Source organism: Xenopus tropicalis, chromosome 5 (genome assembly GCF_000004195.4).
Source record: "Xenopus tropicalis strain Nigerian chromosome 5, UCB_Xtro_10.0, whole genome shotgun sequence".
In the NCBI taxonomy this organism is placed as follows: Eukaryota; Metazoa; Chordata; class Amphibia; order Anura; family Pipidae; genus Xenopus; species Xenopus tropicalis.
In genome coordinates, this window is record NC_030681.2 from 25165949 (window position 1) to 25189750 (window position 23802).

At 40.8% G+C, this 23802-nt stretch overlaps 3 protein-coding genes across 3 annotated transcripts; 2 read left to right on the forward strand and 1 right to left on the reverse strand.

Moving 5' to 3' along the window:
• Nucleotides 1-427: 427 nt before the first annotated feature.
• lrrn4 (leucine rich repeat neuronal 4) lies at nt 428-9910 on the reverse strand. The gene is given in 5 exon segments (NM_001126807.1): nt 428-2533; nt 4177-4311; nt 5492-5696; nt 6949-7638; nt 9795-9910. Coding segments are annotated over 4 exon segments (2118 nt in total). The 5' UTR covers nt 7550-7638; nt 9795-9910; the 3' UTR covers nt 428-1356.
• A 10834-nt stretch (nt 9911-20744) lies between these two features.
• On the forward strand, nt 20745-21729 carry LOC116411057 (protein kinase C-like). Its single transcript, XM_031902839.1, has 2 exons — nt 20745-21176; nt 21416-21729. The coding sequence occupies exons 1-2, from the start codon at nt 21003-21005 to the stop codon at nt 21509-21511; spliced, it is 270 nt and encodes an 89-aa protein (XP_031758699.1). The 5' UTR covers nt 20745-21002; the 3' UTR covers nt 21512-21729.
• Nucleotides 21730-21769: 40 nt separating this feature from the next.
• Nucleotides 21770-23612, forward strand: LOC101730476 (protein kinase C delta type). The gene is made up of 2 exons (XM_031902838.1): nt 21770-22376; nt 22825-23612. The coding sequence occupies exons 1-2, from the start codon at nt 22317-22319 to the stop codon at nt 23062-23064; spliced, it is 300 nt and encodes a 99-aa protein (XP_031758698.1). The 5' UTR covers nt 21770-22316; the 3' UTR covers nt 23065-23612.
• Nucleotides 23613-23802: the final 190 nt, after the last annotated feature.

Sequence of the window (23802 nt, forward strand, 5' to 3'; positions counted from 1 at the left end):
AGGGCAGCTTTACTGCCCTTTGGGAAGTGTTGATGCTGCTGTTGATCATGAAGCGCTGAGCACTGCCGCTGACCAACTCGCCCTGGTCCAGTCAAGTGAATAGTATGTGCTTCTAGGTATGCACAGTGCCAGAGAGGTGGAAACTGGAACCATTGTAGTGCATGGAGGTAGGGGCCAGATTCTGGGTTGGCATAAGGGATCCCAGTCTGACACTACACTCACTGAGAAAGCTCTGCCTGGTTATAAGTTCTTCTCTGCATATAGCTGTACTTGTACTGTACTTGTACTGTACTTGTACTTGTGTACCTGCATTATTAATACAGTAAGTACGCACTCCTTGTCACACACGCATACAGACAGAATGCTGCCCACTCATGCCATGCAACCTTTATAAACATAGCAAATTGGAGGTGAAAACCAGATTAACTGTATGAAATTGCTATTTTATTTTTTTTCACGGCGCATTGGGAGATGTTTAAATAAACAGTGAAGCATATGGAACTCACAAACAGCACAAACTTTATAATTTAACCTTCTCTGTGTAGCATTTTCTCAAGAAAGGAAACATTCAAGCATCGCCATTTGAATTCTGGGGGGATCTCTGGTTTCCAGAAGACAAATATTGTTCTGCAGTTTTTACAAAAATTTACAGAATGAAAACACACAATACAGTATCTAATAATGAAAGGATAACAAAATCACAGCTGCTGATACAGGACAAGATGATTATGTCAGCAGCCCCCGTCATGCCTTATCATAGGCCATACAGGGACTCGTGCAGCCTCAGGGCAGGCCGATTATAATTTAAGGGGACCTGTCACCCACACATAAAAATCTGTATAAAAATGTCCTTTGCAAATTAAACATGAAACCCAAATTGTTTTTTTTACTATCCATACCGTGTTATTTCATTTATGTATCCTATGGGCCTCAGGTGCCAGATTGTGGAGCATAAACAAGATTTTGGGATGATGGAAAGCTTGTCTTAATAACAGTGTTTACAAAATGGCAGCTGCCTGCTGGCTGTGATTGTGAATTTCAAGACTGAGGGAAACAAGATTTATATAATTTATATAGTGTAAGTAAAGTTTGTTTTGCTCAACTAACAGGTCCCCTTTGGAATGCTCCCAAAAGGGGATCAGGCCTGGTTACATAGTTACATAGGGTTGAAAAAAGACCATTGTCCATCAAGTTCAACCCATCCGAGTAATGGTGTTCCAGTTTATCCCACAGATGTTTATTTGGCTTGAAGTCAAGGCTCTGTGCAGGCCCCTCCTGGTTGTCTCTTTATACCCATCAGTAACATTATTCTCATTACAGGACTGGATACTACCATTTTCAGCACAGTGGCAAGTGTTAATTGTATGATGGGATATTTAACTGGTATTCAAATGCTGGGTTTTTGTAGGAAACAAGGCGGGTATCATATTGATTAATCAGGTTATTTCTACAGGCCTTATATAAGTAGACAGATAATACAATTATGGCGACCATCGCTACTCCAGCCACTGTGCATAAAGCAGCCAATATACCAACATAACTTGGTTTGGTTCTAAATTCTGTGCAGGGGAATCTGGAGTCATCATTCAGCGGTTGGCTTGATCCTGCTGTATTGAAGCTCAATGCACATATGTGGTAAGTCGTATCAGGCAATAGGTTATAAAGTGTGTATTTTCTTGATGTGATGTAGATGTTGTCAACAACAGTCTGGTTCTTATCTCCCTCAGGACGGTAAATAAGCTGGTACTTTCCTACCCTGGAATTTGGTGCACACCAGTGGATCTGGGCAGATGTGTCTGTTATCTCGGATGCCCCTTGCATCATTGGAGGGTCTGGAGGGACATTGTTCCCTGTTAAACCAGGGCAGAAACATGGTGTCAGGCGCTGAAGTTCATGACACTCTGTTTGGAGATGCCTGCAGGGCTTATAATCGCAAGGCTTACTGGTGCTTTTTAATGTTGTTGTTTGTTGCGTGTCATCATAATAATAATCCCCTGTATGCATTTCAGGTAGTTCTAAGGGAACAGAGATATTGGGTTTCTTACTTACAGTTGGGGGAGGCTGGGTTATCTGACCAACAAGGCTATTTATTGTACTTGTACGTAGGGTGAGGCCCGAGTCCTTGCTTAGGGAGGTGCCAGAAAAATATTTTGTGGCAGCTTCTGATTTGCCAAAGCTCGTTGTGGGTACATTTGTTCCTTCCAAGAGCACAGTAGTAGCCTGAGTGGCAGGATTTTGGTGCTGCCCATTAAAGGAATCGGAAGATGTTTGCTTGAACACAGTGATAATTCCCGTGTTCTTCTCGACCTTCTGCGTGATCGTCGCTTTGTCTAAAGGCACTGTTGACGTTTCATGAGGAGGAGTAAGATGGAGAGGAGTAGAAGTGAAGACGACCGAGTCATTCAAACTATTTGCTGCTGTTGGTGTGTTATTAACGGTGGCGTATGGAGTTGGCTTTTTTTGGCATTCGCCATTTAACTGTACGAGTGAAATCTCAAGTCCATCTCCTTGCCTACACAGTGTTTCATTTGCACTAAAGAAAAGAGAAGGGAGAACGTTATCCTCAGTGTCAAAAATAACCAAAGTACAGGTATGGGACCCATAATCCAGAATGCTGGGGGCCTGGGGCTTTCCGGATAAGGGGTCTTTCTGTAATTTGGGAATCTCCATACTTTGTCTCCTAAACTATAATTTAAACTTTAAATAACCCCGGTAGGATTGTTTTGCCTCCAAAAAGGATTACTATCTTAGTTTGGTTTTCTGGATAAATGATTTCTATCCTTTACCTGTACACCATATATATAACAGGGATCCCCAACCTTTTTTACTTGTGAGCCACACTCAATTGTAAAAAGACTTGGGGAGCAACACAAGCATGAAAAATGTTCACAAGGGTGCCAAATAAGGGCTGTGATTGGCTATTTGGTAGCCCCTAAGTGGACTGGCAGCCTACAGAATGCTCCTTTTGGCAGTACATCTGGTTTTTATGCAACTAAAACTTGCCTCCAAGCCAGGAATTCAAAAATGAGTGTGTGTGTATATATGTATATATATATATATATATATATTATTATATATATATATATATATTAAAAAAATATATACATATAGACTGTGTTAGGGCTGCAAAGAAATCTGATCTAGGTCAGTTGGTTCTGTTTTATATTTATGTAACGGACTAATTATTATATATTCTACCACTTAAAGGAACAGTAACGCCAAAAAAAATGAAAGTATATGAAAGTAATTAGAATATAGTGCACTGCTGCCCTGCACTGGTACAACCGGGGTGTTTTCCCCAGAAACTTATATAAACCAAAGTTGCTCTGTAGGAATGGGGGCAGCCATTCAAAGGAGAAAAGGCACAGGCACATAGCAGATAACAGATAAAACACTATTGTATTCTAGAGAGGTTAACTGTTATCTGCTATGTAACCTGTGCCTTTTCTCCATTTTTCCAGCTTGAATGGCTGCCACCATGGCCACACACCAGCTTATTTATATAAACTATATTAGCGGTACTGTAGCAAAAACACAACTTTTAGCAGTGCAGGGCAACAGTACATTATATTTTAATTGATTTAAAAAACTTTCATTTTTGGTGTTACTGTTCCTTTAAGATCCTGGACTTTATTAAAATGATGATGCTGTGCAAAGATAACTAAGCCTAATAAATCAGACTGATACCATCTTGATAACCTCTGATATAATTTAAATAGAGAAGAACTAACTAGATGTTTCATTTATTTGGCAGTAATTGGCCCTCTTTTGGCTCTGATTTGTATAATTCTACATTCATTGGTTGACTGCTGGTACTTGTGTCAGTTTCTGGAGTCGCCTTCGCATCGCTTCAGGTTTCTGAATTCACGCAAAGTTCCCTCTTGCAGGCAACTTCGTGCAACTTTGGAAAACCGAAGCAATGTGAAGGCCTTTCCTCCAGGGGTTCATATATTTGCGGGTGACTAACTTGCTCTTTGGGGCATCAGCCTAATGGTTCAGCTTTTCTGGTTGATAGGCCGTGGTAGGGGTAAGATAAAGGCCACTTGTGTTCTTAACTGAACTGGTGATTCATTTATTAAATCAATTATTTAAACCCATTAACTGGAGACTATAGAGGTAGCTTGTAGTACCATGGGGCAACTTTTTCCTGTGTTTAAAAAGCACCATTTAAATTACCGGATCAGTGTTACATTTATCTGCTCAGACACAAGCCAGGTCATATCACAACGGCAGGCCAAAGGATTCCCAAGAAGAACGAGGCTCAAATGAGGGGAACTTATGTTCCATTGGGGTACGGCAGTAAGGTTACAGCTGCAAATACAGAACAGAAAGAGACTTTTAATGGTAAATGCAAAACACTGGGCATCTTTGTAATAAAAAGTGGCCATTTACAGTACAAACTGCCCAAAGGTTTGTTTTTACTTCTGGCTTAGGGCAGTTGTTTCCAAAAGGGTTGCATATGAGGCTAAAATACAGACAACAGAGGAACCTGGTACAATTGCAAATCTATCTATTATTGTAACCGTGTTCCTATTTCATACTTTAGACTCTGTGCTAAATGTCTGGGTTCTTTCTCTCTGCAACTTATTTCCCACCAGAAATGGCTTTCATTGTTCTCATTGTTGCAAGTCACACTACCACAGTGATTATTAGTACAGTGACATAACTTATATCTACAAAAAGGTTGCAACTACATTGTTGCTTGTGTCAGCTACTTAGAAAGTGAATATAGTAATATCTGTGCTGGATAATTAACACCCATATCTCTAATAGTGAGTATGGAAACAGGGCAAGTTCCCATTCATAAATACACAAAAAGAGGTTGTGGGAGCACTCCAAGGCTAAATAAAGTATACAAATACAATGGAAGTGCAACTGATCTGGCCAAATTAACTACAAACATACAAAAAGAAAAAGGGATTGATCAATGCACATTCCCTGGTCCCCTGTTTCATAAGTAAATTGTCTATTAGTTTCATGCTAGTGCATACAGTATATTGACAAAAAACAGGGGTTTTTAGTTACAAAATTTGATCATAAGATTGGTAAGCCACCATACCACGTCAAGGTAAACCCCGTATGGTGGTCCTATCTATTTACCTCTGGTCATATTTTTCAAAGGCTGGCACTCCCGTGCACTATTGCCATTCTTGACCTGGGGGCTGGTTTGAATCAGAGGGCTTAGTCACTCCTATGCCTTTTGCTTATATAGAGAGAGATTGCCTGGTTCCCCAGGCCCAATCCTCCCCCGCTTGCGGCTTGTAGAGGAGAAGACTGCCCATTAACCAACACCCATTCTTTTTAAAGGCATAAGACCACGATTAAAGGGACGGGTGTGGGGGTGCTGAACCCACATGGAAGTTTGGCCATTCTTCCTGCAGAATTAAATCTGCTAAAATACATAAATACACAAAAAGAGGTTGTGGGAGCACTCCAAGGCTAAATAAAGTATACAAATACAATGGAAGTACAAGTTCCCATTCATACTTACTTCTCCAAGTCAACATGCTTCAGATGAGATCCATTTTCAAACAAAGACTGATCGAGTGATGCGAGAGCGCTGGAATGTGCACAGCTTAGTAGCTCGAGCCTTGGAAAATCTAAAGTGAGGATCTTCTCCAGAGTTTTTATGTTACTCATACTGCGAAGATAGAGTTCCTTCAGGTTTTTGAGGTAACTGGTCCAAAAAGGGCCAACTGAAATACAAAAAACACATATTATGATTTGCTTATAACAACAATTTACTTGGATGTATTCACTTTTAAGGTCCCTGGGAGAAAACCTAGGGAAGTGGGCCCCAACCAGTGGCTCAAGAGTAACATGTTACTCACCAACTGCATGTATGAAGCTCCCAGTGGCCTCAAATCAGGTGCTTATTTTTGAATTCTTGGCTTGAAGGCAAGTTTTGACGGAATAAAAAACACTGACAAACAGAGCCTCATGTAGGCTGCCAGTCCACATAGGGGCTGCCAAATAGCCAATCACAGCCCATATTTGGCACCCCCAGGAACTTTTTTTAATGCTTGTGTTGCTCCCCAACTCTTTTTACATTTGAATGTAGCTCACGTGTAAAAACACTTGGGGACCCCTGACCTGGGGAATCACCCCTGTTTTGGCTGCTCACCCCCTTCCAACACTGCAAGTCCATGTCTGTAGACCACTTCAGGAGGGCTAAGGCAGTGATACGCTGCCTTGTGGCTAGGCAGCTGGCAAACTGCAAGCAATGGACAAGTTGACTAATGAACCTTAATTTGACCCAAATACTCCAAAAAAACCTATATCAGAATATTTGAAGTTACCCAAAGGTTCCATAGTGCATGAAGGCAGGAAGGTACACACATTATCCAACAGAACCTGTTGTTTAGTGATCAGTTTGCACAACTGAATCTTAGAATGTGTGGCCACCAGAGATGATTCCAGCATGTCATCAGTCACAACAGGTTTCATTTATCCTCAGTTATTGCACAGATGTGGGGACAAGTCCTGTCCGAGCTCCTGTTGGAGTTGGAGGTCCAGACAGATAAGCTGATCACAAAAAGGGTATTTCTAGTAGGGAGCTGGGTGGGCTTTGTGAGGATTATGGGTGCGTTTGAGTGTTATGTGGTGTGGCCTGAGTGGTTGGGGTGCAGCCAGGTGTTTTCTGTTTACCATAGAATCAATTTTAAGCAAATTGTTTAAAATTTGAAAAATGATTTCCCTTTTCTCTGTAATAATAAAACAATGCCTTGTACTTGATCCCAATACACACATTATTAATCATTATTGGAGGTAAAATAATCCTATTGGGTTTATTTAATGTTTAAATGATTTTAAGCAGACTTCAGGTATGGAGATCCAAATTACGGAAAGATCCATGTAGCATACTGAGTTAAGCTAAAGGTGAACCACCCCTTTAATACACACCCGTACTTGATATCTGTAGTGTAAGAGCCTTTGTAACCAACTCACCTTCACTAAGAAATGTACTGCTAAGATCAAGTGTCTCAATAGATGATTTAACCGGTGCCCCTGGCACTTTCAGAGCAAAGGAGAAAACACTGAGGTCCCCAGAGGGGCTCTTCCCAAGCTCTGTGTAAGATAAGTTAAGAAACACCAAACTAGGAAAATAACTAAAGGCAAAATCTTGGATTTGGGAAATTGGGTTTCTTGCAAGGGATAACCACTTGAGCCTCTGCAGTTTGCTACACCGTGGGACGTCAGATAAATTATTAGAGCTGAGGTCCAGATATTCCAAATTTTCTAGAACATCACTCCCACAATAAATATCCTGGATTTGGTTGTCCTTCAGATCCAGCCACTGCAGCTGAGAAAACCTAGATAAACTGGGCTGAGTGATGGTCGTCAGGCTGTTATTGCTCATATCCAAAGCTTCTGTGTCGCTAGGGAGGCACTGAGGGAATACACTGAGACTTCTGCTGCTTAAACTGATGTTTCTCCCATGGTGCAGCTCCTTACAAGGCTTCTCTGTACTGTATCCGGGCACATTCTGAGTTGTCACATGAAACAAAGTTGTCCCCTTGGTCTCTGGTACGACAGACTGTTGTGCCATCACTTGGACTTGTTTTAGGCATGCCAGCAGCAACAATAGAAGCCCCAAGTAATTTGCGCCAATGAACATCTTGTTGTCTTTTTATTTTTCTGGAAAAGAATTTAAGAACAATTCATTAGTTAAAATAGGAAGTACAGGTATGGGATCCCTTATCCGGAAACCCGTTATCCAGAAATCTCTAAATTACAGGAAAGCCCGTCTCCCATAGACTCCATTTTATTCAAATAATTCCGAATTCTAAAACTGATTTCCATTTTCTCTGTAATAATAAAACAGTACCTGTACTTGATCCCAACTAAGATATAAATAATCCTTATGGGGGGCAAAACAGTCCTATTGGGTTTAGTTAATGTTTTATTGATTTTTTTAGTAGACTTAAGGTATGGCAATCCAAATTACGGAAAGACCCCTTATCCGGAATACCCTTGGTCCCGAGCATTCTGGATAACGGGTCCTATACCTGTATAACAATCAAACAAGTGGATATTTTTTGTTGGTACATAATGAAGTGAGCCCCACTGTTACTGTGCCCAAATGAGGTGCATGATGAAACAGAGCAGGTACTGGCACGACACAGCAGATAAGCATGCAGCCTGTAAGAATACAGAGGGAGGATGCCATATTGTCATAGATCCAGGGAACATTTATATGTTACTGATGGCCCCTGCTGGATTGTGTTTTAAATTGCATTGTGAAAATGAGCAAATAGATGAAAAATGTGAATAGGACAGACGCTGTGAGCGTTATTTTACCATTGAGTTGGCCATGCTAAGCATGCAAGGCCTGGATGAAGGGAAGGTTGAGAGATTTTTCTAGGCCAAAAATTAATGTCTCCGGGATCTGCCCCAGTCGCCAGCAACAACAGAAAGGACAATGTGGCCAGTAGCCCATGGGCTTAGCATTCATACTCTCATACAAAGTGGCACCACTCTGAGCAATCCAGCCCCAACACCTCGGCTTCCATCAGTGCCACGGTGTCTGTTGTAACCAACTCAGCAAGGTTGGGCATCCCATCAGCTTGGCCTAATTAAAGCATGTTCCATGACACACACACGTATAGGATCAGTAGTAGAGTAGCACTTTGATTGAGTGGCCAGTAGAATCCCATTACCTCAACCCAACAAGCCCTTGTGGGAAGATCTTCACTGTAAGGAAGAATCAACTACAAGCCTGTGGGAGGAGCCACATAAGGGGCTGAAACTTTCCTTGGGTATCTTCAGATACAGCTTAAAAGGCAAAGTTATTCAAAACTGGAGTTCTGATGTTTGATGACCTGATCAGTTATATGACATAAAAACAATGACTTTGTCCATTGATCCATTTGATTTTATCTTTGTGAATGGAAGTTTCATTTTCTATCTATACGCCAACATTTCTTGGTGATTCCAAACCTTTGATCACTAGTGAATTGATATACTGTATCCCGTTTGTACATATGTGTAGTATGTAAATAGACGAAGGGGTCCGTCTCTGAAACATTTCTTTACTTGAAATAAACACGCAGGGGTAAGCCCCACTTGCATTGTACCTGTTGTGCCTGCATTTCTTAGCTAAGATTTAAATGGCATTTAATAGGCCCTTCAAGATATTTCCCAGTTGCTAACTTGTAAATTACCTTTAGGAATTGCAAGTAGGACTGTTGTGTAGCTGCCATGGGGGCTAGGGGTGCCCCAGTGGGCTTAGTGAGCTGTTTTTAACAGAATTCTATTTTTACATTGGCATTTAATTGCCCCTTTTACATATTTCCCAACTGATACCAAATAACTACCTATATACTACCAGGTATTGCAGATAAAACTGTGGGGTAACTAACATGGGGGCAGGAGGGGACCCGGGGGGAGGGGTTGGAAGCCTGTAGCATTATGTTTTAGTCTAAGATTAAACAAACAACTATCAGTAATTTGGATTTGTAATCCTACCCAAAGCACAACATAAGCAGCCCTAAATGTAGTAGGATTTGAATGCAGACCTTAAACATTAAACTTGCAATGCCGGTCTGCTTCCTGGCTCAATGCACTGATTACTCCTTGTGTCTAATTGCTTATTATGTTCCACACTTATTCTCAGGCAACCACTGAAATGGTCTGAAAATGTAAATTGTTTAAGTGTAAAAAAAATACATTATGCAACAGTTTTGAGAAGTCTAAGTTATCATTATTACTATAAATATTATTATTAACAGAGATTTATAAAGTCCCAACAGATTCATTTTATATATTATGGAATAATGTGAGAATCCCAGTACCTGTTAGTAGAATATCCGCAGCAATTAATGATGAAGTTCTTCTGCCCCCGTTAAAGCAATTTCTTTCTTTTTCCACCTTTTTTAAATTGTCGCTCGGAGCAATTCTAAGGGTGTGCAGGAAAGTGGTCTGAGACAGGGTATGTTTCCTTTCTTATCTCCCTCACCCATTGCCAGATACAAATGCTTCTGGTATGTGGTGGGAGGTCTTTGTTTTTCTTAATCACTCCATGAGCCCTGGGCGGCCAAGCAGATCTGTAAATAAATTGCTTAATTTCCCCCCACAAAATGATGATCCAAACCGAAACTGTTTCGGGATCACAGGGTGACTGCGTAGAACAGGCGGTACTCCCTTATCCGGGGAAATTCAGGGGGAACGATTGCTCCATTTCAGTGGAATTTTTTATATAAAAGCATTGATCTCTGCTGTCAGGAGATCCTTGGGAAATTATTCCATTTTTGTTAAAATATTTATTACCTAAAATATTATTTTTCTCCATAGTGTAGCAATAATAAACTGATCCCAAGAAAATCAAATAAAACAAATATTTTACTGTTTTCTCTTTCATTCTTTAGAAGTGGTGGCGCTTGGGGGAAGATAAAAGACAAATTTCAGCTGTCTATCCTACTGGCCTTCAACTCCCAACACCTCCCAACAGTCCATGGTTGTGTTCATCATCTTTAATCACTTAGCAGATTCCAGCCACTAGGCAAATAAAATAAATATGGACATACACAGATTTAAGATGCTAATTTGCGCCTCCAGACTGAGTTGGCATTTTTCTGCCCTTGTATGGACAGATTTAAAAATTCTGTTGGGTGAGGACCACTTTGATGCACTAATGCAATTGGGTCTGCACATGTCCTTATTATGATTCAGTTGTTGGACAGAGCGGTTCAGAACAGCCCAAATTGGAACAGCACATAGATGGAAAAGATCTGCTCACTTGGCAACCTCACCAAAGTGAGCAGATTGTTGCACTGAAATAATAAATGGCTGGAAACATAACTGCAAGTCCTACCTCTTTTGATGAATGATACGGAACTCACAATATTGGCAACTCAGGACCTATTGGTAGCTCCAGGGTTCCTACAATGGGAACATAACCCCCCACCATGACAACCCTACATACAAATTACATCTGATTTGTAGCACAATTTTGACACATAAAAGGAAAAAAAACACAGTGATTTGCATCCGAAATGGCACTTGCACAATGCACGTGTGTTCATATATGAGCCATATTGTCTAGGAACAAACTCAGTATAATGTGGGGATGTCACCAGTCTATTTGCCAGTCACACCTATGACATTGGGTTATTTACACAGCCAATAGCCTACAATCACTTATTGGTGTGATATTTACCTCTTTACTTATGTCAGTTAGACTTATGTCACCCATGGCATTTTCTTCCCCGGGTGTAGTCTTATTCTTTGCTTATTCTTTGCTCACCATCATTTTTGCTTTTGGCTTTTTCCAGGGTCTTTTCTTCCTACCATTACTGTTACCAAGCGGGCAAAGCTTGCCTATCCCTAAACATAAAGGGAGCAGGGGGTGTCATATAACCCTGTACACTAATTGAACTTTTACTAATTACTCCAACCATCCCATCCTTTATGTTATTCTAACATCAAACAATAAATGTATTTGGCCTTTAAGGAACAAGGTTTTAATAAATAGGAAGATTTGATGATTGTGGTTTTACTTTGGACATATCACAGGGCTAGAGGGGTTCTATTTAGTAATTTACAGGGCTGCAATTCTGCATTTAGTGCTTAATCCCCTCCCTGCTGACACTAGTGATTTCAGTGATTTTGTGGTTACTTTAAATATAACATTTGTATTTAGGGTGGAAGTTCAGCTGGAGAGGCACAGGGTGGATTTTGCTGAGCTACACATTTGTATGTTTGGCAGCAGGGCTCGGCTACCTCTCTCTAGAGAAATAATCTGCCACAAGATGCAAAGTGTGCCCATCAGCGTTCCCTAACTTACATGTCAGCATGATGCACAAGATAGGAGCGGAAGGGGAAAAAACCCATATGGCTCCACCTGACCCCACCTATCAAGAATGTATCACAGCTGAATGCGGGCAGCGCTGTATTGGGGGAACACAGGTTTGGGGCACAGAGACCTGCAGCAATTCATTGACATTCTTGGCAGGGTGCTAAGTGCACTTGACTTCTTGTCCTGCACATTATTCGACCCCAGCATTTCACAGCCTGGCCCCCAAGCATTTCATGATGCACTGGGACCCCCAAGCATTTCATTGCACATTGTGGTACCCCAAGCATTTCATGGCATTCTGTTTCACCCAACATATTATTACACAATAATAACAGACACAGAGGCAGTTCCCCCACCCCATGCTTTCTGCACAAGTGATAACATCAGCGATCCCCAGGCATCTCTTCTCCAGACAACTGTGGGTTTGACAAGCACTTTGAAGTGTGGGGCAGTCATATTGAGGGGTATAATACTGTGGAGACCAGTTGGTTCAACTTGCATAATCCTGGTTCTGGCCGTTTTGGCTTCCGAGCTCATTTCTGATATTATTTTTGGCTATAATACAGGGTATAGGTACCCCTGGTGGGCAGTATCTGTTACTTTGGATCTATTGGACCTAGGGTTCCCTTAGTCAACAGACACAGCACGCTTGTACCCAAACAATCGCTGGAAACAACATTGGACAGAACGCCAGACTTATAATTGCATCCAATTTGTGGTGAAATGCATGTGCAGTGGTGTTAATTTTGCTGAATCGGATGCAGTTGCCCAAGACCCATTGCGTTGTGGGAAAAAACCATGGTGATTGCACTTAAAATTGCACTTTGCTCACTGTATCTGTTTAAATGCGTATTGGCACAAGTAGCTTTGTGAACAGCACTTGGATAGATGCAATTCTGCATGTATTTTGGCACAGGTGCTAGTGACTGGGCCCTACTGACACCTTTATTTCCTAGTGAATATGTCGGTGTAAATGATCCGATTCAGCTGTGGAAAGCAAGGTGGTTCCTCTCTATAGAGCAGACATATTATCTTAATCCAAAGGAAGGGTGAAGCTGAGGAATGTTAAGGATGAGCCACATTCCAGAGCGACAGGAGAGATAAGCAATGACTGAGAGGGAGCATTTGTGGGAACGGTACCAGGTTATGGAGTCTCCGGCTCTCACATGAATCTGACCACTGACCCACCAGGTGCATGAAAGGAATCCTTGCAGCCTCGCTGGGAAATAAACAGCTTGGAATGTGATGCCGACATGCCCTGTTCTATTGAGATCTAGTATTATTATTAACATTTATTTATAAAGCGCCAACATATTCCACAGTGCTGTACAATAAGTGGGTTTCATACATTGGGCATACAGAGTAACATATAAAGCAATCAATAGATAAAAGGTGTAGGAGGGCCCTGCCCAAAGGAGCTTACAGTGTATAAGGATAAAGGGTTGAAACACAAGGTGCGGGAATGGGCAAGATCAGAATGATCTATGCAGAGGCCTGCATCTCAGGAGTAATTGCCATATCACACAGCGTTTACATTTACCATTGTAATAAAGTGCATTATTGGGCATATCCACAGCCAGCATTATTCAGCTGGTGGAGAAGAGCCCGAATCCACCCCTTGTGCCACCAGCCCTATGGGTGTATTGTGATTACTCAGTGGAACAGGTCACAGGGTGGCCACTGGCAGAGTTTCTTCCATTCTTATTTTTAGAAACACTTGTAGATTGTAAGCTTTTTTGGGCAGGGCTCTCTTCACCTCTTGTATCAGTTATTGATTGCTTTATATGTTACTCTGTATGTCCAATGTATGTAACCCACTTATTGTACAGCGCTGCGGAATATGTTGGCGCTTTATAAATAAATGTTAATAATAAACACTGAATTGGTTCAGGCCCAGACTGGCAATCTGTGGATTCTGGCAAATGCCAGAGGGGCTGCTGTAAGGTGCCACAGACAGACACTATTTATTGGGCCAGGGCCTATTTTGTATACCAGTCTGGGCCTGAGTGCAATGGGAAAGACACAGCTCATCTGTAGAAATTACTGGAATTGAGAGTATTATTTATGAGGGAAGTCTGGAAGTGAATTTTAGATCTAGCGAGCAGCAAGATATAAAGGTTTCATTATTTTAGATTGTAAGCTCTATTGTGCAAAGCCCTCTTTACAGTTGTAAACATCCTGTATTTTACAGTGCTGTAGGATATGTTGGCTTTTCATAAATACTTAATAATCATAATAATAATAATAAATTCGTAGAGGGTGGTGTGACCAGGCAGTGGCGCTGAAAGGACCAGAGGAGTTGGCCAGGAATGGAGGCAGACACAGAAAAGAAGTATTGAGGTACAGAGGAATAAAGGGCTTTGAAAGTCATAAGTTTATAAGTTATTCTTAACCTAATGGGAAGGCATGATAAGGGTTCCAGCAGTGGAGGGGCCTGGTACTGTCTTAGGTGAGGGGGGAGAATTGTAAGCATTTTAACCAAATCTCACTCTGATTGGCTTTTAGGTTGAACCTTTCCGTGCTTCAAGTCTCCCAAGCGGGGCCAGTCACACACAGTGGGAGTCAGTGCCTTAGGGAACCAGCAGGGTTTGATTCATCTGAATAAAGCAATACAGGAGGTATTGGGTTTGCAGCACTAAAATACTTTTGGTCATTTTTGGTCATTTTCTACATCATTTTTGTTAACTGGCCATCTCTGTATTATTACACTGCAGACTGATGACGTAATACAGAAAAATGAATATTGGTTAGTGCCGGCTGAATTATGCGCCTACTCTGTGAAATAAGTCAATAAAAGTAACCCATCCATGTAGGGGCACTGTGAGGATAACGAAATGTTGGAAACTACTTGAACAGAAATACCTTGGGCTTATTGGATTAAATAAACATGGAACCCAAGGAATATAAAGCTATACTTTAACCTCTAGTTGGGAGTTCTGACTATGACTACTGCAATGGTGCTTGGGCTGGGGAAGGTTTTCTCTAAAATTCAACAAAAAAGGCCCTTCATTTCCCACAATCCTTAGCGGGGGTGCCCTTTTGTTGATGCCAGTGAGGGAACATGCATAGGGCAGAAGCATTTGTTCAGTTTGGCAACTGTAACGTTAGGCTTGGTCACAAGATAGAACCCAACAGGCTGTACGTTTGTGTCTCTAGCCCATCCATTCTTATTGCTATGGCAGCCATAACTGGAACAATGTCGGAGTCTGAAACAGGCAGTGGGTGTCAGGAGGGGGCACATAATTCTTTTTAACAGGTCAGTGGTAGGAAGATTTTTAATGAAGTTGATTGTGGCCATTCAGTGTTTATCCTGCATTATAAATAAAACAATGCAGCTGATTTGAGTTTGCGTGCCTGCTTTATTTATTATTAGAGTCAATAGAAATGAGTTGCTTATATCTGGAATATATGGAATATAAAGGTAATGGCATAGATTTGTGCACGTTTATAGACAGGTATGCACGTTTAGGGGCAAATCTATGCCATTGTTGCATTGTCTTTTACATGGAATCTACTTCAGACTTTGCGTTTTAAGGATGAGTCTGTTTCCTGCAGGTTGGTAGCAGTGCAACGCCAACTCTCTTACCAACCTTATGTATTTAGTAAAATATATGCTTGGATTCACCAAGAAAAAACAATTTATTGCAATATCACTTTGATATGAGAGTATTATACAGAGCAAAATAAGCCACTGAGGCAGTCTGGGGGCATATAACTCCCTCGGGCCTCAAGTTAGACAGCTCTGGCTTAGAAAAGAACAAAGAAACAGTTTGAGCCTTGCAACATTATAGTTTTTCTGAAAATGTTAGTATTTATAAATACTCTCAGTCTGAACCTGGTAAATCTCTTGAACTACAAATCCCAACATCCCATGGCAGTCTGTGTCTGTCACTAGGATCAGTGATGAGATCCATGAGCAGGGTGCCTTAGCTTGTTATCTTGGGTTTAACACAAAGGCTAAATATGTAACAAATTATTAACCAAGCAACAAAATGACATTTTTTTATTCATAAAGGATCATTTCTGGGCTATGGACCCACAATCAAAATGGAACTAAGGAAAAGATATCAATTTCCACTAAATAACTAAATGTTAATAAATAAATAACTAAACGAGATGGCAGTAACTGGTAGGAGGGTGGAAAGAAGATGGATAAAGGGATAGGGCTGACAGCTTTGTCATCTAATGCAAGCAATAGAAAGCAAATTTGTGTGTCTGCATTGACATTTCAAATCCCTGAGCCTTATTCTATTTCACTCATGATAAAGGGATCAGAGGCAGAGAGCCTTACAGCACATTCATTTCCTACTATGTGATGTCACTGGAGTCTGGCAACAGAAAATCGTGACATCACAAGGTCTGTCTCTCTCTCTCCCCAGAGCGCTCTAGCTTTTCGAGGAGAGAGGTTCGTTGCTTTTGCGACTGCGATTTGATAGAGATTTTTGCTGTTTCAAAAATACTTTTTTATTCATTTTGAACTGAATTATATCCTGATTTGACCAAAACACCTAAAGGACTTATCGGGTAAGTTTTGAATATGTTTAATCCCATTATACACAGTGTGATACCAACAACATAGAAATACACAAAGCTGTTGAAAGTTACTTACTGCTCCAAATGGGGGGAATAGAGGCCCAGTAGCCAGGTTAATTAATGAAGGTATTACCATCATTGCAATCCAGCAATTACTGCTAGTAGCTTGGCATTCCCCTAATAAGGAATGGCGGTGGTACTGACGTATTGCTTAGCAATAATATTCATGGGGCAATCAATAAACTCAATGTTTTATAAGATTAACATCTGTCTGCATGGGAAGCCCAACATTAACATGCCATAGCCATAGGGTAACAGCTTATCTGGATATTATATATACACTTGTCTGAGCAACTTTTCCTTTTGGCAGTTAGTGACAGTTGGCCTTGAGCAGCCAGCCCACTTGTCAGCTTTGGTGGTGGGAGAAGTCTATGGCCTCTTACTATATCCAATGGTTCTAACTGAATCAATAAGTCCATTAATCTTGCTATTATGCAGAGCCTCTCGGCTTTGGCCAGACCACTTGTAGCTGAAGGACAGCTGGGGTGCTTGGGTTGGCCTCCATGGCAAATATATGTAACCAGTGTAACACAATACAATTTGTATATTTTTTTGAAAATGTTTTTATTGGGTTTTTACATATAGATTACATAAGGTTTTTGTTTTCTATGCCGTTTCTTTGTTTTTTAAGAAAGATAATTATTTGTTTATCAGCATGTTTTATCCAACAATTTGTATATTTACAAAAGACCATTTCAGCGCCAGGGCCCCCCAATAAACCTGAAAAATCAAATGGCGTAACTAGATCTTACTGGGCTCCACAGCAAATTAAGTTTAGGGTCCCAAAAGATTAATATTTTGGCCTATTGTACCAAGATATGTTGAAATTGCTTATCACTTAGTGCTGTACTGTGCCTCTACACTGCTGGGCAGGGTCTGCTCCCTCTGTAGTTACCCCCCTGTGTGAGTCCCTGCCCTAAACCTGAATTTAGATATGACAGTAATAGACAGGCGGATATTACTAAATTCTTATCACCTTAAAAAGTTATGCCTTACAGCTCTAAGGGGTAATGGAATTAATGAAATGGGAATTAATGCAGCAAATGTATTAATCCCATCAGTGGCTTTCATTTTTATCTGAGTATCTTCAGCTCTTACCTAAATGCCTAATAGTTATAAGGACTCAGCAGGTGAGAGTTGTGAAGGTTTTTAACATCATGTAGGTTGTGTGATAACAACATAGAGATGCCCGAGACTGTTGCAGTCAGCATACGGACAACTCAGGGGCTTCACATTGGAAGATTCATAAGTTTGATGTTGCCCCAAAAATTAGCAGATTTTTCTCAGATTTGCCCACCCCAGCTTCATACATTAGTTACAGGCATGGCTGCCCGCTGAGAAATGAACGAATTAATCAAATTGAACAGATCAGGAGGTCAGCGACCTGATGTACAGAGCTTATTTCATAGGGTGGAAATCAAAATGAATTCAGTTTTACATTCTAAATTAAACAAATTGTAAAATAAATATAATGCAACTGAAAATTATAATTATTTATGTAGTGTGTCTGCCGGAGCAGTTTAGTTTTATATATAGAAATGGATAAACACATAAATGCAGCGGTTGTTTCAGTTTCACTAATAAACGATTTTGATTTTTTAATTAGATATCTTCAGATTCAATCGGGACACCTTGTCCTTTTAAGGACACTTCGTCCAGGTACCTTCTGATACCACCATGGAGGTACCTAAGACACTTGCGCCTAAGATGCCAGACGATCCTCCAACACCCAAACTTGGGGGAAGGTGCTGCCTAAGAACCAACTGGCTGAGCACTAAAATGTCTGGCGTCTTAGTGCGAATGAAGACATTTAAGGCAAGAGTTAGGCAGCGGCTGCTGTCACTCTTTAGATCTTCAAGGAGAGAAGATCAACGTGTGGAGCCTGAAACATCTAAAGTAGAGGAACAACACAGGGGTAAGTGGAGCTCAGCTTTTTCTGGCAGTAATTCTATTTTCAGCTGCTAAAATTCATTTTTCATTTATTGGACATATAGCAACCCACTTCCTATCAACTAGCTAGCACAGCCACATATATGCAACTCACGTGTTCCTTGTAACCTTGCCTGAGGCCTAGCTGTTGTACATCTGGTCAGTTGTACAATGAAAAAGTCAGTTGTATGTACTGTATGTGATTACTCTAGCAAGTTACTAGGATGTGGGTTATAATAATTATATATATAGATATAAAGTGAACTAACGTTTCGGCTGTAGCACCAGCCTTTTAGAAATTTTTCCTTATACTATATACAGTGGTGTGAAAAACTATTTGCCCCCTTCCTGATTTCTTATTCTTTTGCATGTTTGTCACACAAAATGTTTCTGATCATCAAACACATTTAACTATTAGTCAAAGATAACACAAGTAAACACAAAATGCAGTTTTTAAATGAGGGTTTTTATTATTTAGGGAGAAAAAAATCCAAACCTACATGGCCCTGTGTGAAAAAGTAATTGCCCCCTGAACCTAATAACTGGTTGGGCCACCCTTAGCAGCAATAACTGCAATCAAGCGTTTGCGATAACTTGCAACGTGTCTTTTACAGCGCTCTGGAGGAATTTTGGCCCACTCATCTTTGCAGAATTGTTGTAATTCAGCTTTATTTGAGGGTTTTCTAGCATGAACCACCTTTTTAAGGTCATGCCACAACATCTCAATAGGATTCAGGTCAGGACTTTGACTAGGCCACTCCAAAGTCTTCATTTTGTTTTTCTTCAGCCATTCAGAGGTGGATTTGCTGGTGTGTTTTGGGTCATTGTCCTGCTGCAGCACCCAAGATCACTTCAGCTTGAGTTGACAAACAGATGGCCGGACATTCTCCTTCAGAATGTTTTGGTAGACAGTAGAATTCATGGTTCCATCTATCACAGCAAGCCTTCCAGGTCCTGAAGCAGCAAAACAACCCCAGACCATCACACTACCACCACCATATTTTACTGTTGGTATGATGTTCTTTTTCTGAAATGCTGTGTTACTTTTACGCCAGATGTAACGGGACACGCACCTTCCAAAAAGTTCAACTTTTGTCTCGTCAGTCCACAAGGTATTTTCCCAAAAGTCTTGGCAATCGTTGAGATGTTTTTTAGCAAAATTGAGACGAGCCATAATGTTCTTTTTGCTTAAAAGTGGTTTGCGCCTTGGAAATCTGCCATGCAGGCCGTTTTTGCCCAGTCTCTTTCTTATGGTGGAGTCGTGAACACTGACCTTAATTGAGGCAAGTGAGGCCTGCAGTTCTTTAGATGTTGTCCTGGGGTCTTTTCTGGCCTCTCGGATGAGTTGTCTCTGCGCTCTTGGGGTAATTTTGGTCGGCCGGCCACTCCTGGGAAGGTTCACCACTGTTCCATGTTTTTGCCATTTGTGGATAATGGCTCTCACTGTGGTTCGCTGGAGTCCCAAAGCTTTAGAAATGGCTTTATAACCTTTACCAGACTGATAGATCTCAATTACTTTTGTTCTCATTTGTTCCTGAATTTCTTTGGATCTTGGCATGATGTCTAGCTTTTGAGGTGCTTTTGGTCTACTTCTCTGTGTCAGGTAGCTCCTATTTAAGTGATTTCTTGATTGAAACAGGTGTGGCAGTAATCAGGCCTGGGGGTGACTACAGAAATTGATATTGAAATTGAAAATTGAAATTGATAAACCACAGTTAAGTTATTTTTTAACAAGGGGGGCAATCACTTTTTCACAGAGGGCCATGTAGATTTGGAGTTTTTTTTCTCCCTTAATAACGTAAACCTTCATTTAAAAACTGCATTTTGTGTTCAATTATGTTATCTTTGACTAATAGTTAACGGTTTTTGATGAGCAGAAACATTAAAGTGTGACAAACATGCAAAAGAATATGAAATCAGGAAGGGGGCAAATAGTTTTTCACACCACTGTATATATATATATATAAAATTGATATTGTGCCATGTGGTGTAAATCTTTATGGATTTTGTATTGCGGCCTGTGACATGTCTCTTTGGATACTTAATGAGCTTCTTTTTTTCAACCACAGAAGACAGCATTCACATTGTTGAAGACCGTTCCCTCAGCTCTACACCTCCGGATGTGTCACTTGATCGGTTTGTATTCCATCAAGAACTTGGTCGTGGCAGCTATGGAAAAGTAAGTACCACTTCTATCCTTACACGGAGAGTTAGGCCAATATACTGTGGCGCCCAAGGCAAGTGTAAATATCTACAGCAAAATAACCTTCACAGTGCTACTATACCTTTATCCCATGTCTGGTAGAGTTAGGTGACACATGAAGGGTGGGTGAGACAAGGAGACACATGAAGGGTGGGTGAGACAAGGAGACACATGAAGGGTGGGTGAGACAAGGAGACACATGAAGGGTGGGTGAGACAAGGAGTCACATGAAGACTGGGTGAGACAAGGAGACACATGAAGGGTGGGTGAGACAAGGAGACAAATGAAGGGTGGGTGAGACAAGGAGCCGATATAATGATAAGCTGTTTAATGCTGCTACCACAATAAACATATTTTCTGGGACTGCACTCAAACTTTAACAAAGATAGTTGCACCCTGGGCAGGTGCCTTTACTACTTACCCCTAGTTCCAGCCCTGCTGACCAGTCATTGACTTTCCTCTTCTTCTGTTTTCCAGGTGATGTTGGCACAAGATTCTATCAGCCGGGACCTTGTGGCCATAAAAATCATCAAAAAGAAGGTTCTCCTGCAGGATGAGGTTGATAGAGAAGGTGCAATGGCAGAGCGTCAGGCACTAGTTCTCGCCTCTGGTGGTGTATATGTGACATCTTTATATGCCACCTTCCAGAGCCCGGTAAGATCATGATTAGTTTATATGAACTTTTTGGGGAATCTGTGTCCTTACTCCTTAGTACTGCAGCGCAAGGCAATGGAAGGGAAGGGATAGAGTAATTTGGGTAGATGTGTCCAACTCATGCAGTCTGGTAGGGGTGGCCTAGTGGTGCACATAAATATGCAGTAATGACAATCTGCTTAGCAAGTTCAGTACCAGTGTTGTAACCTTTGTGCCCCCATGTTTGATTTCTTCAACAGGAACATCTTTTCTTTGTCATGCCATATATCAGTGGAGGAACTTTACACCAACGCATGGCAAAGACCCAGTATTTGGAAGCCCACAGCATATTGTAAGTACCGAGGGGAACTGGAAAATGAGTTTAGATAATAGAAAAAACAATAGGCTGAATATAATGTCTCCCTCACATACAGCTGGAGTATGTGTCCTACTGTACATCCGCTCTATTCAAAGGAATAGAACAAAGCTACAGACACACTGTTCCTTAAATGCCTGATTTTTAGCTCTATAGATATGTGGGAAATACTGGAGTAAGAAAGCTGAACATTTCTATTAATGCTGCGCACGAGTTTAACATTGACATTGGTTCACAAGTAGTTTATGCAAAATAAAGGTATAATGGTCTGTGAGTGTCCAGATACAGAATTCTGACAGCTAAAGGGACTTATTCACTAATATTACAACATCTGCTATAAATTGCTGTAAGCAACACACGTGTACAGTGTAGTCAATAGCTTCTGTAAGATACAGGGTGCTGCATTGTTTACCTTGCATTTAACGTATATATGATACACATTCTTTTTGGTAATTCTGGTGTCTCTTTGTTATAATTCAGTGTGCGGCATGGCACTAAATCATTTTCTTCTCTTATTCATCAGACTCTGTGCAGCAGAGATTGTCTGTGGGCTGAAGTTTCTGCACGAAAGGGGCATAGTGCATCGGTAAGTACCACTATCCCATCAATAACCTACATTAGTATATATATATTTTTCTGTCACATCGAAGAATTTATCCCTTGATCTTCATCTCATAGGTGTTACTTATGGTTTCTCTCTTTACAGAGACTTAAAGCCAGAAAACATCCTTCTGGACAGTGAGGGTCATGTCCGCATAACAGATTTAGGACTTGCCCTGCTGAATATGTTCGGGAATCAAACAGCTACCGAATATGGTGGAACCCCACTTTATATTGCCCCTGAGGTAAGAAGAATATTAAATGTTAATTTACTTCAAAACAGGAAAAAATGCCTTTTTGTATGTATGTGTTTAGTGTAATGCACAAGCACTTATGGCATTAAATGTAACATGGCACAGCCCCCCCTAAAAGCAGCTTATTGGCCTGTGTATGGGGCCCACTAATCAGCCTGTCCAACCAATATTTGACCAGATATCAATTGGTTATGTCTGAATATGCACTTTGTCCAAGACCACATTGGTGCATTTATGTTATCCTCATCTGACCAATATCCATAAATCCCACAGTATGATCTGATCTTTGGCATCAAGGCCAGTAAACAGCCTAATGTGGCCCAGCATGTTTGTGGCCACATTGGGCTGAGATCCACTGGTTTGCTGTCCTTACACATAACCCCATCTGAATAAACTGAATGAAATATATAGTAAGGCACACTTTCTGTTCCTTTGGCAGATGCAGGAAGGGAAGCCGTACAACGCTTCAGTTGATTGGTGGGCACTTGGGGTTATCCTTTACCAGATGGCCTTTAGTGCCCACCCATTCAACACCCAGGAAATAAAGGAGCTGTTGAATAAAAAGGAGAAAAAACTGCAGTTTGTGTCATCCGTTCTGCATAATGACCCAGAGTTTCCTGACTGGGTCAACTGTAACATCAAGGACCTTATCAGACAGGTGTGTATGGGAGTTAAATAGTTGGATGGAAGATTTACAATATATATTTGTCCAAAGTAACAAAGCAGATGTTTGCCTTCAAAGACAAAGAAATACTAGCTGCTCATTGGTTGCTATAGGTTACTAAACATTGTGAATGCTTTATGTTCTGTATTACATTACCCCATATTTAGGAATCTATAATATGTGTTCCACTACTAGCGCAGATTCATATTTTATAATGCACTTAACACGTACTGTAACTACGTGCTGGTGGGGCATTTATTTCATCTACTCTTATAATACTAAGATTATTTTTGCTACTACTCTCAGGTCCGGGAGATTTGCCCTTTCTTACTGCCCAAAATCAGCCCTTTATGAGCCTGTAAGAGAATCATACGGCAGTAATAGGGGTATAAAGAATGATAGCCAGGTCATATATGATACTGGGCTTGGAAGAATTTTCCCAGTAAGATTTTATATATTTTAGAAAAATGTCATTCTTTGGAGGGAGTCTCCCCACACCTGCCCGTAAGTGTTGCAGAAGGATCCTTAGAAAACCATTAAACGGGAATATGCATATCCACATGTCATGCCATGTATGGTTTGTGTGACTGTGCCCAATGAGAAATAATAAATTATATATATTATAGCATTGATTGTTGGTCATATGTTTCAGATATTTAGGTCTCAACTTTCATTTCTTTTTACAGCTCCTTTGTAAAGATCCTTCCCAGCGCATTGGCTGTGATGACGCCATCTACCATCATCCATTTTTTA

Bases quoted from the DNA above. Each gene is read 5' to 3' on its own strand.
- LOC116411057 (XM_031902839.1), top strand. From the start codon at position 21,003: ATGTTGGCACAAGATTCTATCAGCCGGGACCTTGTGGCCATAAAAATC. The intron at 21,177-21,415 runs GTAAGATCATGA...TTTCTTCAACAG, and splicing joins ATGCCACCTTCCAGAGCCCG to GAACATCTTTTCTTTGTCAT.
- LOC101730476 (XM_031902838.1), top strand. From the start codon at position 22,317: ATGTTCGGGAATCAAACAGCTACCGAATATGGTGGAACCCCACTTTAT. The intron at 22,377-22,824 runs GTAAGAAGAATA...TTCCTTTGGCAG, and splicing joins CACTTTATATTGCCCCTGAG to ATGCAGGAAGGGAAGCCGTA.